This window comes from Nipponia nippon, unplaced genomic scaffold (assembly GCF_047370975.1).
Source record: "Nipponia nippon isolate SJK-2023a ecotype South Korea unplaced genomic scaffold, ASM4737097v1 scaffold_11, whole genome shotgun sequence".
Taxonomy (NCBI): Eukaryota; Metazoa; Chordata; class Aves; order Pelecaniformes; family Threskiornithidae; genus Nipponia; species Nipponia nippon.
In genome coordinates this window covers 12,111,574-12,130,366 of record NW_028262302.1, presented here as the reverse complement: position 1 = coordinate 12,130,366, position 18,793 = coordinate 12,111,574, and the positions used below count along the sequence as shown (strand labels likewise).

The 18,793-nt window shown below is 38.9% G+C and overlaps 1 protein-coding gene across 4 annotated transcripts in view; it reads left to right on the top strand.

Moving 5' to 3' along the window:
• Nucleotides 1-18,793, top strand: part of PTPN21 (protein tyrosine phosphatase non-receptor type 21) — a 50,238-nt gene that overhangs the window by 2,647 nt on the left and 28,798 nt on the right. For 3 of the 4 annotated variants that reach the window (XM_087747468.1, XM_087747465.1, XM_087747467.1), the window contains exons 2-4: nt 1,405-1,778; nt 13,681-13,850; nt 16,394-16,491. In XM_087747468.1, the coding sequence (XP_087603594.1) occupies nt 1,599-1,778; nt 13,681-13,850; nt 16,394-16,491 (448 nt within the window). In that variant the 5' untranslated portion in view covers nt 1,405-1,598. Of the gene's footprint in view, nt 1-918; nt 1,088-1,404; nt 1,779-13,680; nt 13,851-16,393; nt 16,492-18,793 lie in introns of those variants that run through there. The other variant, XM_087747466.1, reaches the window with a different exon arrangement.

The following is an 18,793-nucleotide window of genomic DNA, read 5'->3' as shown; positions in this document are numbered from 1 at the left end:
AAACCCGTAGGTGGTTGTTTTCTTTTCCCTTGCAGGCGGTGCGGTGCTGCCACTAGAGGTCCCCAGGCAGAGCTCCCCAGGCCAACAGCAGCCAACAAGGAGGGGAAGGCGCCTCGCTTGCCCCCGCGCGGCGCGGCCCTCCCTCAGGCGCGGGCAGCGCAACGGCCGCCCGGCGCAGGGCGCTTGCTCCGGCCCCGGCTGGCCCGGGGTGGCCCGGGGGCCGCCGCCTCGCCTCGCCCCAGCCCAGCCTCGCCCCGCGCTGGTGGCGCTGCGGGGCGGGCGGCTCCCGGCCCAGGGCGGTACGCGGGGCCGGGGACGCGCCTTGCCCCCCGCCCTGGGCCGCGTCGCTGCGCGGGAGGCGGTGCACCCCCTCGAGGCGGCGGTGGCTTCACCTGGCGCGGGTGAAGCGCTGTCACTGCAGGGGTAGCCCCGGCGCCCCGGCTGGCTGTAGCGACTGCCCTCAGCACGCGTCCTTCTGCAGAAAAAACCACTTCATTTAGTGGATGCTTTTATTTCGCGTGTCCTACTGAAAACCAGCGCTATTAAGAGTGACGAGCTTCTCGGGCTAGGGGGCATGTGGTAAAAAAACACTTGAAACAGGAGAAAGGCGAAGGTTGTATGTTACGGAGTTGACAGGAGAGGAGGCGTGAAGGTGTTTGTAAAAGGTGGGGAAATGGGTGGCTACCTTTAGACTGGAAATAAGTATGTTTTTGAAGGAAAAATTGGAAAATAAATAGTTCTCAGAATTCGCATACTCTCTTGGTGAGGCAAAGTGTAAGCAGAAACATCATCCAGCAGTTCAGCCTAAAAAATACTGGTACAGCTAGCTGTAATTCAGGGAAATTAGAGGAATTGGATTTTAATTGTCTGGTAGGAAATGGCTAAGGTGTGAGTTTTAATGCCTCTCTTCCTGCCTTTCTTTTTTTTCCTTAATCGTTTGTAGGGCTTGGTTTTGTGTTTAGTGCAACAGACAGCGGCTGAGGCTGCACGCCGCTCTGAAAAACGAGCCAGATTGCTGGTTTTGCTGTTGAAGAAAATGGCTTTGTTCAGTATTAGAAATACCTTAGGCAACTCGGACTTCGTAGAGGTATTTCATTTAAATACTGATTCAGCTTAGAAATACTTAAGACACCGCAGCCACATTTGATTAAGACTCATTATTCACTCGTGAGTTAAAAAAAAAAATCAACTTGACAAAGACTGGTGGTGTCTGTGGGAAAACCAGAAACTCTGGTGCTTATGTCGTTATTTGAATGCATAACAGCTCTGCATTTTGGAAAAGTAGACTGATTATTTATATTTAGAAAAAATATACATGTTATTTTTCCCATGTTACCATTCCCTTTTCAGTCAAAGTATTTCCGATTCTTTTATTTATTCTCTTTCTCTTTTGCTCCTTACTAGGATTCCAGTGGATGCCCCTTCTACTTGTCTCTTGGTGGAAAACTTGCTTGTTTTTAATGGATACTGCTGCTGCTGGTTGATCTCTGGAGACTTTACAGCTCCTTACCTTTTGAGAGGAGATAGCTACTTGTCCCCTCTCAAGGTCCTGGTGGTAGTAGCTGTTTATCAGTAACCATCTGTGGGGGAAAAAGAAGATGCCTTTACCTTTTGGGTTAAAATTGAAACGAACTCGACGTTACACAGTATCCAGCAAGAGTTGCTTGGTGGCTCGTATCCAGCTGCTCAACAATGAATTTGTGGAGTTCACGCTGTCGGTGGAAAGCACGGGCCAGGAAAGTCTGGAAGCAGTGGCTCAGAGGCTTGAATTGCGAGAGGTAAGCGAACTGTTGAGTGAAGGCGTCATTTTTGTCTCTGGTGCTAAATGACCTATGTGGTGAATCCTTACCATTTGGGGCAATCAGTTTATTTACTGGAATGGCTATCCTGTGTTTCCCTTGTTTCTTCACCTTCTGGTCTTTATGGGGACTTGGATTGCTCCAAAACAATTGCAAAACTGATGTTGCAGAGCTAGGGAATGCCCAAGGGGAAGACGTGAGAAGTGGCAGTGAATAGAAGCTTAGAGCGATAAACAAAGCAACAATGCTGAAAATGCTGTTTAAAAAAACTCTATAAAGCAACATAAAAAATTTTCTGCCTAAGCAATGTGGTTAAGAATTACGGCAAGACTTGAGACAACTTTTGGCTAAGGATATGAAAGAGAGTGTTATTTGTGTGCATGTATTTTTTTTTTCTGATGGATTAGTGCTGTGAAAAGAACCTAAAGCACAAAATGTGGTAAGTGTACCAGTGACCAGCTATTTGTATTGCTTGTTCAAATACCACAAACATGTTTGCAGACAGTGTCTTGGAGCAAGCATATAGTCATTTAGATCAAGTGCTGGCCTCATGAGGAAGCATGGTTTGAACTAGTTAGAATCATAGAATCGTTTAGGTTGGAAAAGACCCTTAAGATCATCGAGTCCACCCGTTAACCTAGCACTGCCAAGTCCACCACTAAACCATGTCCCTAAGCACCACGTCTACCTGTCTTTTAAATACCTCCAGGGATGGAGACTCAACCTCTTCCCTGGGCAGCCTGTGCCAGTGCCTGACTGCCCTTTCGGTGAAGAAGTTTTTCCGAGTATCCAACCTAAACCTCCCCTGGCGCAGCTTGAGGCTGCTTCCTCTTGTCCTATCACTCGTTACTTGGGAGAAGAGACCAACTCCCACCTCGCTACAACCTCCTTTCAGGTAGTTGTAGGGAGCAATAAGGTCTCCCCTCAGCCTCCTCTTCTCCAGACTAAACAACCCCAGCTCCCTCAGCCGCTCCTCATCAGACTTGTGCTCTAGACCCTTCACCAGCTTCGTTGCCCTCCTCTGGACACGCTCCAGCACCTCCATGTCCTTCTTGGAGTGAGGGGCCCAAAACTGAACACAGTACTCGAGGTGCGGCCTCACCAGTGCCGAGTACAGGGGGACAATCACCTCCCTGGTCCTGCTGGCCACACTGTTCCTGATAGTTGAATCTGTATATCTGTGTAACCTGCCTTTTCCCCCCAAAATTCCTTACTTGATATTTTGAAGGATCCTTTTGCAACTGAAATTTACTCTTCTCCGACACATTTAGTGATTATTCATACATCTCCTGTATTGAGTGAATTACTTCTGAAATGCGGAGCTATGAAATGCTGTTTATCGAAATCTATGTAGATTACCAACATATGAACCAATGTCATTGGTTTATAGTTTTGCTGAATACAGGTAGATTTGATTGCAGTAGTTGAATGCTTTTGATCCTGTGTAAACTGACATTTCCCACTAGAGTCAAAAGGTTTAGTTAATTTTGTAGTCATTAAACTGTGACAGCACATGCACTTTTGGGGGGCAAGAGAGAGAAAACTTGTAATAAAAGTTTAGTGTTGCTAACATTGTTCTGAAGAAGATGCTTTTGCTCTGTTATGTGGTCTGCCATATAATGGTGTTTGGATTATGGGATTCAAATACAGGATGAAAACCCTAGACTTAGGTAACCATAATAAGAGTAATCGTGAAAATAATTGTTGTCTACTAACTATGATTTTTGAAATGTTATATTTTCATTGTCAAGCAATGGCAACTGCTTGCAACTTTGCCCAAATATTGAGCAAATAAATTTAGGGCTCAATCCTGCAAACTTTTATTACTGTACACAGCATGCCTTACTGTAGGATTTCTCAGTAGGAAATCCTATATATAGTCAGTTATTTTCAGAAATATTTTTTTCTGTTTGGAGAATAATAATTAAATTAAATAGATGTAAATGCATTAATCTCTAAGCGTTTGTTTACTGTGGTTGTTTTCAATCCCAATATGCATTCTTGTAGATTCTCCAAATATTTTTTTTTAGTGTAGAGTTATTTTGGAAAAATGCAGTTCTGTGCAACAACATGACTTCTTTTTTTATCTTGCTTCTTCTAGCAAAGGGAGAATCTAACTATTCTCGTAGCCTTAGTGTTTACTTAGAACACATCAGATATCATATATTTAGAATTAAGTTATTGTTGTGTGAATGGAGTTTGTCAATTTTATCTACGCACTTTCAGATGTCACTGCTAAGTCAACAGAAGATGAAGAATTTTAACTATATTTGGTTTGCAAAATGCAAAGGCTTTGTCTTCCTGAACGATGACTGCTGGCTTTATTGAACTAGTCACAGAGCGTTGGAGATGCAGATTTTTTCAGCTATTCTTCATTATCTCTTTGTTTGGAGCTACTCCTAAAAATCTGCTTTAAAAAAAAAAAAAGAGAAAGATGGCAATTCCCTCAATTAAGAGTCATATATCAGACTAAGGGAGTTGACAGTACACTATTGAACTCTGAGCAGATTCCTTCAGTCGTGCATTCTTGCATGGATTATTTTGGCAGGAAAATGTGTTGCAATAAAAGGGAATGGAAAATAGGGATATAAATTACTTTCCAGAGCTTGCATTCAAAAAATGTAGTTCTGCCTTTAAATAGTCAGATTTGCCAAGCAGATACTGGATCATTCCTGACTGCTTGCTTAGTAGAAAGTTTTCAGAAAGAAAAATTTGCTTAGCACTTTGCTTAAATCTGCAAAAACAACATTAGTCCTTTATACTGTAAAATACTAAGTACTTTCTGTAAGATGTTGGATATTATTAATGCACTAAGCACCCTTAAAGCATGAATGTGAATTCACAGTTTTAAACATGAAAGTATGACTGTTTATCTGAATACTGAGGCTTCAGTTATGAAATCCGAGGCATCAGTTTCAGATTACTGTATATGGGCTACACAGTTACGATGTGTGGTTCCCATGCACCTTCAAAACAGTTTATCGCAGGAGGTATGAGGGGCATCTCTACATTTTTACACATCAAATGGTAAAATTTGAAAATGTCTCTTTCTCTCCGGTGTAATCTGCAATTACCGAATTTGGACAGTGAATTGAATGGCTTGTTTTTAATGCAGTGCCATCTTTTAAGATACTTGTTTTAACAGATCTTCATGTAAATGAGTAGTCTTCAAAATATGGTTTGTGTGGCTAATTTTCCAATTACTACTTCTCAATTTCCAAGTTGTATACTAGTATGGACACATAGTTAAGGTTTAGGAAGTCTTAAGTATGTTGACAGTTTTATTTTTTTACTAAATGGTAGACTTTACAGAAAAGTAAAATGAATGCATTAAACTAAGAACATCATCTTCTGGTATTCCCAGAATGTGACTCATCAGCAGTGGGTATGTAATCCAGCTCTCTTAAACTGAGCAACTGGGGAAAGAAGCCAAAGGGAACAGGGAACGTAAGTTACTTACCTTTTGTAGCACAGCCTGTCTTTTATCCCGTGAGAGGACTATAGCCAAACTTGAGTTATGCAAAAGCTGTATTTGTTGCAGAAAACTGTTCTGGAATTACAAGTTTTGAAAAACTGCTGAGAGCTCTGATTGTTAACTACCTTAAAAGTACGTGCAACACTATTCATCTTACATTTAGGGCATAAGTATACAAATTAAACACTTGAAAATATAGAAATGTTTTTTTTAAATGTTAATACAGCTAGGTATCTATAGAATGTTTGGCAGGAGATGTTACAACTGATTTATCTCTCTTGCTGGAGCTTCTTTTATTTCTGTTTTCTAATAACACTTCTAAAGCAGAATGAAGGGGCAAATTCTGCTACTGTGTACAAGCAGAGTCTGACTTAACTGCAGATATGTGGTAGAGATTTGGGGCCCAGTACAAGAACTAATGGTAGGGAACTTCTGTGGAGAGTATGTGTTGTGCATATGCAAGTTCCTGTGTTTGTTTCGGACACGAATAGGAAAGAAGGAATCAAGGTTATCCGGATCCTGAATAACTTCGAAGTTCTGAAATAGTGCTTCAGAAATGCTTGACTATGCTGTAAAACTTTGCTCTGAATTCTAAAATATTGGCTCTTGTTTGGAGAAAACACAAAAAAAAAAACCCTTTAATTCAGTGTGGTGGTTTCTTAAATGTGTGTTTTGCATATGTAAAGAGTGTTTTTAAAATAAGACCAAGTGCAACCATAAATATTCTTACATGTATGTGTATCAGTAAACATATTGACTGGCAAATAAAAGTTGGGCCAAGTCATGACAGAGGGGTCACTAACGTATTATGCTTATACCTTGTGTCAAAGTCTGACAAAATTTTAGCTAAGGCTTGGAGAAATAAGAGGAGAAGCAGTGCTCATAGCTGAACTGCTATGGTTGCATCTCTGAACCGAATTTCCTTAAAATTAGGAAAGGAGAAATTGTCATGGAGGAATGTATATAAACATGCAGACCTTCAGTGTGTAATCTAATTAATTTAAAAGGTGCTACTTTATTGAAAAACAAACTTGATTCCATCTAAAACATGTATTAATTATCTGTGCTGTAATTGTAATTTAGGAACTAAGGTAAATTGAAGAACAGAGCAGTCAGCCAAAAATCAGTAATTGCTTTGGTGCAATTATTGTACTTCTTCCTTTTTCTGAAGGAAAAAAGCTATACGTTCAGGTATAGGATTTGCACTCAGTCTTATTAGACTGAGCAGCACAAAATTAAGGTTTTTCCATGAAAACAATAGTGGCAGTTAGGAAGCCATCCCCCTGATTTCTTTAGCTTTTTTATAAAGATAAGTAAAAATTTGGATATACCACTTAATTGTATTTTTTCACTGTCACAATGTTTGTGAATTGCTGTACAGTTTTATACTAATTTTGACAGAAGAGATTTTCTTTACTTCTGAAGCAAAGACATTAGTTTATTGTTCAGTATTTTTAGACTACTTTGAAATTTTGCCTTTCCCTGTTGTAAAGCAATCAGAATTTAAGCTTCTGATGAATGGGAACATGATACTCCTTTTAATGTCAATGCTGTGTAATGTAGGAGTCAAAAGCAGATACCTGAGTCCATCCTTCTCGGAGCCTTGGACAGTGCTGGGAAAAAGTAACATGATTTAAAAAAAAAAAAAAGTATGTTTCTACATTTCTTGTCATGTTGATAACTGACCTCTTTCTGCAAGAGGTTAAAATATGTCTTGGATGTAATGTCTTCTATGCACTATGAAGGTATTGCTCTTTAGCTTGTAAATTAGCCAGTTTACCTTTGTCTAATGTACTGATGAGTCGAATCTGCCTTGCCTGTCAGAAGACTGTTTATTCAAGATATTTGAAGGGTGTAAAACACAGTGTATTGTGATGCATGCAATGTTTTAATTTGAATAAATTAGAATATATCGGATTACCTTGCAAAATATTGATTGTGTTTGTTTATTTCTTATCCCTGCTGTTTTGCTTTAAGCTGTAGTTGGCAATTACTTTGTTTAAATAGCATTTCTGAAACCTATATTGGAGTAGTTAGCAGAAAATAATTTGGGGGGGGAGGGGGGTGTTAGGAAAAAGCTTTCCATGATGAAAGAACAAACTTTCTGAACAGACTTCAGACTGACTTCTCTCTGTATTTGTATAGCTACCCTGCTAAGTACTCCCTCCCGCAGCTACAGTTGAAGATCTTGTCAGTACTAGAACAACAGAAATAGTATGAGCAAAAGTACCCTCAAGCGAGTAGCTTCAAGATGGGGAAAAGGGAGGGATTTTTATGAGGTTTGCCAGCGGTCCTCCTTTTTCTGCAAGAAGAATCGGTCGCGGTAATATGTAGAGGAGTGCAGCTTTCCACTCGGTGGCTGGTACGTGGCAAGACTCACAGGTTTTTTTTCTCTACCACTTCCAGGAAGTCTTGGATCTTGTACACTGGCCAGTCCAGGCTGCTCCAAATCCTTTCTACCCTAGAGATTGGGAAGATTTGTGGAGGAGGTTGTCTGCTGTGATAAGAGTGGAGTTTCTGGAGAATTTTCAGGGCCTCTTGTCTCCTTCTGGAGTCCTTAACATTGGGCATAGGGTAAAGCTTTCACTTGGTATCTGGCAGTCGTGCATAGTACAAGATTATTGACCCAGTTCTTCTGCATGCAGTTCATTTAAACTGTGATATCCTGATAGCCAGAGCTGTTTTGTATCCAAGCATATAATAAAGCTAGATGTGGTGGAGCCCTTGGATTTTATAAGTCCGACTGGGATTTTATAAGTCCGACTGCAGTGCTTATCCTTCAATAATGAGAAGGTTTTTTCAGCAGTCTCTTCAGGAAAGTCTTATGGCTTGTTTTATTTCTATGTACCAGTGTAAAAGAGGAAAAGCCTGAAAATATGTTGTGATTGCATTCTTCTGTAAACCCTGTTATTGTTTTCGTTTTTTAAATTTCTTGCCTCACATCTTAGAATGGTGATTCCTCAGGTCACTGTACCCTTGGGGCAGGTAGCAGATTGCATTAATTAGAAGGTACTGTATTAACAATTAGAAAACAAGTCTCTTTTGCAGTCTATTTGTAACTTGTGAGATATTCTGTAAGATTTATAATATAGGATATGGAAATGAGCTGGGAAATACATAATTAAATACATAAGTTCAAAGTAAACTTTGAACACTGCTATGCCTCAGGGAATGTGTGGTAGAGTCTATTTGTCCTCCCTGCTTCCATCCACAAAAAGTGGTTGATTTTTTCCTTTAGTTTGAGATTTTATAGAGAATTGGGTTTGGATTTTGTTTGGTTTTGTTTTTTTTAAAAAAGATGGCAGTAATAGTGTTGTCTCAAAATCCTAGGAAACATAACTTTTTCTTTGTATTATATTGCCAAAAATGGAAGGCACAGTCGAGTTTGGGGATCATAACAGGTGCTGTTAAGTTCAAGTGAGAAGATTACACACATTTGATATCTGGCATGTACATTTGTCATATTTATTTCTTTTCTAGGTAGTGTAAACTGTGACCAAAATAGACCCTGAGATTCTATATTAAAACATTTTTTTTTATACTGCTAATCAGAATAACTGATATATACAAATGATGTTTAGATTAGAGCCGAAGTGGAATTATATTAGGGATGAGGCTGATTCATATTAAGGAAAATAAAATGAAATGCAGCAGTTAGTTGTAGCTAAGTAATATCAGGCAGCTGGTACAGGGAAGAAGGACTATCTCATTGATTCCATTTCAGATTATAACACAGATGAGGAACAGCAAAGTATGCTCAATAGATGTGGAAACTGATGAGAATTTTAAGATTTAAAGCTCAGTTTTTATTGGGTTTGTAAAATATAACACTTTTTAAAAAAAAAAAAAAAAAAAGGGTGTTATTTAATTTACATCCAAGAATTTATCACTAAGCTGTTTCTTTTTGTCAGCACCAATTCTATAATGACATAGAATCACATAATAGTTTGAGCTGGAAGGGACCTCTGAGGGCTGCGTGATCCCACCCTCTGCTCAGGAAGGCCAGCCTGGATCAGGTGGCTCAGGGATTGCCAGGGGGAGTTCGGGTGCCTCCAAGGATAGAGATTTGGCACCTTTTTGGGCTACCTGTTCCAGTTTTTGGCTAGTCTTGTTGTGAAATTTTTTTCCTGATCTAATTGGAATTTCCCACATTGCAGCTTGTGCCCAGTGCTTCTCATACTTGCAGTGAGCACTTCCAAAAAGTGTCTGGCTCTGTCTTCTCTGTACCTCGCTCTTAGGCAATTGAAGTCCACAGTAAGATTTTACTTTTGTCTCTTCTTAAGGCTGATCAGCCCCACTCCTCTGACTCTCATCATATTTCATGCCAAAAGATATAATATGGTCACCTACAGTAATGTAGTTTTGTGGCACTCATCCCTGACAAAGCTCCTCTGCTTAGCTTAGGAAGTCTGTTGGACTTCATAGATGAAGTCACTCCACTCCCACCAACTTGTGAGCTGCAATACTGTGTTGGGCTTTTGGTACTTTTGCGTTCTTGGTAACTCTTGAACTTGTATGCAAAATGCTTACTACTCCTGTCTGTAGTGACAGAAAGCAGCTAGGTGGAAAGTAACTGTGCAGAAATTATATGTTCTTTTTATTTCTGTTTGATTTTCTTCAAAGGGGTTGGGTCATGAATAAGTCACTAAAATAAATGAACCTCAAAGTGGTGTTAATCTTAACAGCTTAACATATTTTAAGAATTATGTCATGACATTCTTTTTAGAATTGGGTGTTGTCCTGAGCTGCTAATAATAAAATGTTTTAGCAATGAATAAAAATGGATTCTATTTTAATCAGTGCGAATATTCCAGGGTGCATAAGCTCCTCTGAAAACTCACAGGATCAAATTCTGCCCTTGAAGTCAAGTGAAAGGTTTGCATACAAGTCAGAAGACAGGCTTTGGTCCATAGTGTTTTGCTTGGCTTTCATTTTATTTTTGATAGCCCAGGTTGGAGGAGTTTGTAAGGGAAAATACCATGGCAGAAAAATCTTGTTTAAAGATATGCTGGATTCCAGAGAATATTTTAAAACACAGAAACATTTTTGTTAGTCTGTTGTGCCAGTACCTACTCGGTTCTGTGCGTAGGCGAGAACAAGTGGTCAGTGATTTAAACAGACAGACCAGTGCAAGTGATCATCATGCCTTAAAAATAGGCTATGCATTCAGTTTAGACTTCAGGGTGTAGAACCAGGAGCGTCTTACATCAGAGGGTTTCAAACAGTGGTGGTGTTAACAGAAGTTTGTGCTCTTTCTCTCCTTACCTTTCTGTTACACATCTGTGCTTCTTTGCGGCTTAAATACACCAAGGCTGTAGATGAAAGTTATTCAAACAGTTGTGTAGAAATTTTTGCATACAGTTTTAGTTGGTTTCCAAAAGTGTTTGTGTGGTATCTTTTATACAAGTCTTTCAACTTTGTTGGTGTGCTTTTGTGGTTCTGTAGCTGTTACCCTTAGGTTTCAGTCTCTGCCTTGGCCTCTGCTCTCCCCCAGAAGGCTGTGGTTTGACATTTCAGATCGCACTCAGCCTGGGGCTGATGCGGTCGACCTGTTGGGCAGGTGGGCTAGGCCAGCACAGTAGCCTTTCTTTTTTGAGCTCTTCCTAGCAAGTGAGATCAAGTAGCTCATAGCATATAGTTCAACTTTAACTGTTATTTTTATTTTTTGGTCCTCTAGTTTACTTACTGTCTTGCATTATATATACAGTATATTTATAACACTTGGAAGTTACAGGACGTCAGCATCACAGACTGACTTTGGCTCCTGTGACTGTGCGCATGGTGTTAACAGTCTTGTAATGAAAGAGAAATACAACCTTTTACATGCATTACTTTCCTCGTTCAGTCTGCAGGAAGGATTGAGGAGTAGTCATTTGGTACATTTTTATCCTTTTCAGTGCGTGATGTTGCAGTGAACATCATAACATTTCTTTCTTAATGGAGTTTGTGTAGTACTACTGTTATAATGCCTAACATCTTATGGAATCTTAAGATACTGTCTTCTCAGTATCCTTGTGGGGTGGTGGAGGTTACCACACACGAGATCTTATGGTTGGGGGATTGAAGCGCAGAAATAAAAGCAAATGTTGTCCAAGGTGTCAACAAACTTTGTGTGCCTGGACTGAGAAATTTAGAAAACAGTGTTGTTTATAGTATTTGTATTCAGAGCTATATTCCTTTTGTCCTCTTGAAACTGGAAGTATTTATGACTACTTAAATTTGACTCTTGGTTTTCAGAGTTCAGAGTCCACCTGTGAAAAATCTGTTTTGTAGGATTTGCTTTACAGGAGAACTCTGTTTCTGATGTGGGAATACAGTCTGTTTCTCTATGGTGATTTTTAAACTTTCCCAACCATGAAACTATTATATATATATCAGCATTCTGCCTTTTCTCCAGATATTTTCCACTATACTGAAAAACTGCTTTTTTCTTCTATGGACAGTTCTAATTCAATTTAATTTTTGTATTACAGCCTGTCTTTTTATCAAATAGGACCAGAGTTCTCTTAGGTTTTGCAGAAGGGATCTTAATTAAGGTTAAATGGGTAGACTTCATCCTAACATTTTTTTATCTTTTTTTTGCAATTACATGGTAACAGTAATTTTAATTTAGAGGATTTTTTTTTTTTTAAACATTGGGAAAAAACCCACAAAACCCCACGAACAATCACTTAAAACTGTGTTGATGCTAATTTAGAGGGGGGCAAAGAAGTACATTTTGCCAGTATGCAACATCAGAGGAACATTATGCCTTAGAATTGCCTCTAATTTCCCAGTTTTGCTAATTTCCTAGAGAAGATGCTTTTATGGAATAGATGGTTTTATTAATTTAATGCTACACCTTGATTTTTGTGCCCAAAATTACTTAATGATCTGTGCTGATATGGAGCATTGACTTCACTGCTGTCCTTGAAATTTGGGAGGTAGCATACCTGCCCACGCTGTGATTGTCACATGCATAGTCAGCCTGTCAGAGCTGTAAGGGATAGCCAGAATCCCATAAAGACAGGCCCTTCATCCTGTTTAGACTATAAACCAAGAAGATGTGTGTATATGAATTTTCAGACATGCACATAGGCGAGTTTTCACAGGGAAGTACTAAAGTGGCCTTTCTCTACTACCAGCTGTTGCTCCTAAATGAATTTCAAATCTGTGCTCCAAAGCATCAAAATGCTAGAGCTTCTGAGAAGACAACAGTAAATACTTTGTTTGCTAGGTAGACCTTTTTTCCAAGTCTAATTCACAGAAATTATTGATGTAAAAAAAAATCATTATGATAAATAGTCCTTTGTTTTATAAAACTTCATCCTTAATAGCTTTATTTTGTCTAAGTTAAAAACATCTGAAAATATGTAAAGAAAAGTGTTGGATTAAAGGTGTTGGTATTTCCACCATTTCTACATATAATAATGTGTACGTAGCGAGGACTTGGAGAATTTCCATGTAGATGCCTGCAGACGTAATTGGTAATTCGTAGCATTCCCTTATCTCCCTCCCTCAATTAAAAAACTTGTAATTATGATTGCTAGCTTTGCTATGATAATGACATGAATATTTTCCAGTCCATGTCTGTTTGCTGGTCCAGAACTGAATGAAATAAGTACTGCAGGAGCAGATTTTAATCAGTCTAAACATAGTGGAGAAATTTAAATTTGAATGAATGGCTCTGCAGTGTGGATTTAGAACTATACTGTGGAGTGGTAGAAAAATATTCTGGTCCAAACTCCTGCTCAGAGGAGATGTAAGCAAAGTTAGATTGTGTTGCTCAAGATGTTGTCCAGTGGGATTTTGACATTCCGGAGATGGACATCCCTCAGCCTCTCGGGGCAATCTGTTCCAGTGCATACTGTGTTTTGTGTTTTGGCTTGGTCAAGAGGTGCCTGCTCAGGCAAGGTAGCTTGCTGCTGTACCTGGTCATTTTCTTGCTCGTGGGATGAGCCATACATGTACTTTAATGAGCTTGTCTTTGACTGACCAGCTGTCCTGCGCTCTTTTGTCCTTCAGCATCCCATTTGAGCCTGCCTGCCGGTTCCCCAGAGAAGCGTACTTTGCTCTCCTGCTGTTCGATGGCATTTTCTATTTGCCTTCCTCATTTCCCATAGTTTTCCTGTCACACATAAATGCTTACTACTAACATCTGTGAGTTGCCACAACAGGGTCAGGAACTGTTTGCAAATAAAGAGTAGGTTTGGTAATGTTTTAGGTGGGGGACCTTATATATGTGCATTGCTTATCTGGAAGTAATGTCTGCTTTTGATATTAAACATCTCTCCAGTTTTCAATAACCCATAGCCTCAGTCAGAGTTTTAAAACCTTTACTTCTAAGTAGCAAGACTTTAATACAATATATTTTATCTAATATCACAATATTAACTTTTTTTCATCATTGAAATGCCTCTTTTTCAGATTACATATTTCAGTTTGTGGTATTATAATAAGCAGAATCAGCGCAGATGGGTAGATTTGGACAAGCCTCTGAAAAAGCAGCTGGACAAATATGCCTTGGAGCCAACTGTGTATTTTGGAGTAGTGTTCTATGTGCCTACTGTTTCTCAGCTTCAGCAGGAGATTACCAGGTAAACTTCATACATGTGTCTATAATTTTGCTTTCAGCATTCTGAAATGTATGGTTTATTTAAAAATCATCTGCTTTCCCCTCCCCCACCTCTATAGAAATGGAAATTATTTCAGGCAGAATTTATGGTAAAACTGTGTATTTATTTCCCTTTTGAATATTTAAAATATGTGATAAACTAAGCAAACAACAAACTTTTTGATGATTTTAGGAATCTATTCAAACCTGTTTTCAGTAATAGGCATACTTGCATGGTCAGATTTTAAATTATTGTAGTCCCTTCATGTTTTTGTCTCTTTTTTGTTTTTCTTTTGAAGAGCCATATTTTGCTTTCAGGGATGTCCGTCCTGCACAAAGCACATGCAGATTTTATTGAGCTATAGTTTTGTTTATTTTGCTTTCAGTACTTTTTGTACTTTCAGTACAATACATTGGCAACCTAGAGGCTAAGCTTCAGCTTGTGATTTTTTTTTTTTGTGTGTCACTGGGCAATGAAGATGGATGTTAGCTTTGATATCATGTATCCATTTCTACTGTGAAACTGGGGAACTTCACATAAGTTGTGCTGCCTGCAGGGTAAAAGTAAAATTGAGCGTATATACTGGCCAGTTATTCCTATGGGCCTATACTAGACTTCTAGTGTGTTAATGTGTATAGTTGTTCTGATTTAATTACTACTTTTAACAGGCAAATGAGTACAAAACCAGTCACTGGATTACAAACGTATATTGGTTATTTCAGAAATATGTGCTTGCATTAATTAACCCATTTAAGCTGGTAACTTCAAGTTGGCCCTGCTTTGAGTGGAATTTTTACGTGAGTTTCATTTTTACATGAAACTGTCTTTATATAAACTCTGGTGCTAAAATACCTTGCCAGAGGCCTTTCCCAGTAATTCTGGTGTGAAAGCTTTCCAGGGAGATAAGCCTCTTGGTGCAGACACTGGTGCTGTAATGTATTGCTCAATGGCTGGCAGCTTTAGTTTTTGGGTTTTGTGTAATTTCTGTAAGATTATTTTCTTTCGGAAAACTCTGAACTTTTGGGGTTTTTCTCGGTAATTTTACTGGCTTAAAAAGTCATTCTAGTGGTCTTTCCTTTTTCTTCTGTCTTTTTTTCTTAATAAATCTTTGGTTCAGATTCTGCACTTGTTGGTATAGTAGGATGCATTAGAGTAAGATAAATGTCATAGTGTTGCATTGAATAGCTAGATTGCCTGAAAAAGCTTGAATATTCTTCTCTGGCATTTATTTAAAGAATATGATGTTTATGCTGGAGCTTTAACAGCAATTTTGCAGTGTGCTGCCACGTAGAAAGCAGGAATTTATGTGACAAGCTTATACTCAGGTCCTAGAGGATGGTACTTGTTTTGTTGTACCATAGTCAGAGTCTGAATTAATTTCAGAAATCTGTGGATTTTTTTCATGCCTTTTCAATATAGATGAGATTGAGCGTGTTTAAGCAATTTGCATGTTTAATGTATACCAGGAAATGGAAATTTCATAGACAAGAGATGGTATTTGTACTATCACGACGTAGTGTTCAGATTCTTCATCTGTATGTTTACTTTTAATAGCAGCTCTATGGAAAGAGCTTACATTCTACTGCTTGACTGGGAAGATTTATTTCCCCAAATGCCTTGATATGTGGTGGCTTTTTCCTTTCCTTTTTTTTGAGGCCTGGGTTTAGTCCCAGCTGTTCTTGTGTGTGTTGTGTAAGGATGAGCCATCTTATAGCCTGATGCAAATTTGTGTGGAGATTACCTGACCTTTCTTCTTTCACTGAATGAATTGTAGCACATGCTTCCATGTTCTCAGTATTAAAGCCTTACTTCATGAGAGTTAACGTACAATATGAGGACGTTAAGAACCTTTTAAAACTAGACTTACAGAAGACAAATGTCCTTCTTGGCAAAGTCTGTGTAGCTATAATGGCATTTTTGAGTTTTGAGGTGTTTTGGGCTCAAGATAGGGTGTTCCATAGATGGCTGAAAGGGGTAGAAGAATTCAAGAAAATAGTGGTTCAGACTGTGGACAAATGATACAGCTAGTAGTGGTTGCATGTACAAGAGATGACCCAGAAAAAGGTCAAATTAAAGGAAAAAAAATGATGCCTTGAAAGTGAGAACAAAATGTACTCAGAAGTTGTAATGCAGAAATGAAAGTCACTATTGTGATTGAAGCGATGTGCAATGTATTGGAAGAGAATGCAGCAAGACAGCAGCAGTGTACTGAACATTGTAAAGAGGAGATAATAAGAATATTAAAGAAGGAATAGGTAAAAATTAAAAATTTATGAGGGTATGGTAGTAGATAGAAATCATGGAGATTCTTTGTTTTGAGAGGTAGCAGTATTTGATTCTGCCATGTTATGTGACAGCTAAGGGAGGAGTTAACAAAGACGGTGAAATAGTGGGTCCGAATGATGAGGAAGACTACCCTCCACACAAACTGGGGAATGCAGAGAGGAATAGGAAACGCAGGCATATTAATCTGCACTCTTTAAATTAAGAAGCCCATGTTAGCGTCTTCTTTTTTTCCCATGTAGGTATCAGTATTATTTGCAATTAAAGAAAGATATCTTGGAGGGCAACATTCCTTGCACACTGGAACAAGCAATACATCTGGCTGGTTTAGCTGTTCAGGGTAAGTAAGGCAATTGTGCCAATTAGCTAATGTTGCATTAGAAACTTTGGTGAGATATTTTCTATTGCGTATTTTCTATTTATCATTCAAAGACCCAATTCACTAAGTTATGAAAGGCTTGCTCCTTAGAACTTTGTCATATGGGCTGAGGAGGGGGGACAGTGGGATCAGTGGCCCCAAACTTGCTGGTATTTCTGCGCAGTCCTCAGAGGTGTACCTGGTTATCTAGCATATAGTTTCAGGAGATGGGCTTGAATTAGACATCGGAGTTCCTTTGGGGGCAAAGGCTGTAGTCGTCTGCTTACATCGACAGATGTTTCATCTGTTTCTGTTAATTAAGACTCTTTATTCTGGCATGGTAACAAGAGAAAGATACAGGTTTTAGTAAAGAAGCAAATTTTAATGCACAGTAGTACTTGTACCTTCACTTTTTCTCCCAAATATCCTAACACCTAAGATTATTTCAAGTTAGTATGCAAGACTGTTAACAATCCCTATGTTCAAATTGCTCCTGAAGATCCATTTCTGTGATACCTACACAAAAATGGCTGCTTTATTTTTCCTAACTGGGGTCAGATGGGATAGAGTATACATCAGAGAACCACCAGTTCTAAGTCTCTCTGCACTGATCGTGTCTGGTGTTCCCTGCTAACATGCTCGTTCGATCATAAATCTCTCTAAAAGTTTTTAATGGCAACAGCTTTGTTTAGTGTGTTTTTATATTGCTTCACACTGAATGCCACTCAGTATATCTAACAGCAATTGCAAATCTGGCAAAATTGAAGGGGACTTAAAATCATTGGCAGTACATACAACTTAAGGTTTTTTGTCTTTTTTTTTGATTATATGTGTTGGTAGTATCACATTAAAGATGATGATTATGTTTTTTGAAAATGTGGTTAGCAGCGGAGTAGGGTGGATTATATTAGTGCCTTGCTTATATAACAGTGAATCTGTTTAATACAAACCAGGACATAATGGTCTTCAACTGACAAAATCTTGCTTTGTTATTTTCATATCTTTGGACAGTGTAAATGTCTCTCTGCTCAGTGAGTTGTTTATAGAAATCTTTCGATATAATCCTCTTTCGAGATGGAAAATATTTATCCTTTTAGCTTTCACATTCCTTTTTCAGTCTTGTATAAGACAGAAACTGTATGTGTTGATAACACAGTGAAAAAAAAACTCAGAAAAAACACAGGTTCTAAATTAATGTGCTCCAATGACTGAAGTAGCTTATTCCAGGTAGGTTAGTTAATTTTAGCTGGTGAACAAACACAAGCAGTCGTTTGCTGTTTCGAATGAACTGGTTTCAAGAATGATCTGTATTTGAAATAATTACAATCGGCTAATTCTAAACACTGCTTTATCTCAAGTGCTGTGTTGGTGTAGCATGTCACAAATTCTCCCTTTTCATCATAAATAACTTGCATATTAATTGTTAATGCTTAACACAAATTTGGTTCCTAAATGTCTCTAAAGTTATACTATTATGGATGAGAATCTGTGGTAATGTAAATAGGATCTGTATGCTTGAGGATTTTGTTTATATTTCTGGGAGCAGCCGTTCCGTACAGGCGGCTGTTCCACAGTCTCTCCTGTGAGACTGGTGCATAACTTTTCCAATTTAGACTGTTTTATTTCTCTTCTTTGAAACGTTGGCTAATTTTTTGCTGGAAACAGAAAAAGAGGCAAATTCCTTGGGATGCCTGTTGGCATGATGTAAAATCAAAACTGTGATTACAATCAAAACAGTTATTAAGTCCCTTCTGAGCATGCCCCTGAGTCTGGGAGGGCTTCTAGGTCACGCTTTCTGCATGTCTGGGTGCAGGGAGCTCTAGAAGGCTTGAGAGCAGAAGGGTGCTCCAGCTGCTCTCTGCAGTGCTTGAGTCCAGCTGCAAGTTACAGCAGTCTGCCGGCGCTGTACTGCAAGTAATTAGGTATCTGACAGGAGGGAGTAAAGAAGGTGGAGCCAGACTCTTCTCAGGCAGTGGGCGCAAATTGAAATACAGGAAATTTCATCTAAACATAATGAAAGTTTTCTGTTGTGAGAGTGGTGAGACACTGGAACAGGTTGCCCAGAGAAGTTGTAAAGTCTCCGTCCTCTGTATTCAAAATATGACCAGAGAAGGCTCTGAGACAATCTGCTGTAGCTGACCCTGCTTAGGGCTAGAACTCCAGAGGCCCCTTCCAACCTCAACCATTCTGTGATTAAAAAAACCAAACAAATAAAAGCCCAAGGAACTTGGAGCAACACTCTGATTGTTTTATCATTTCTTCTCCTTTCCTATCCACAGGGAGT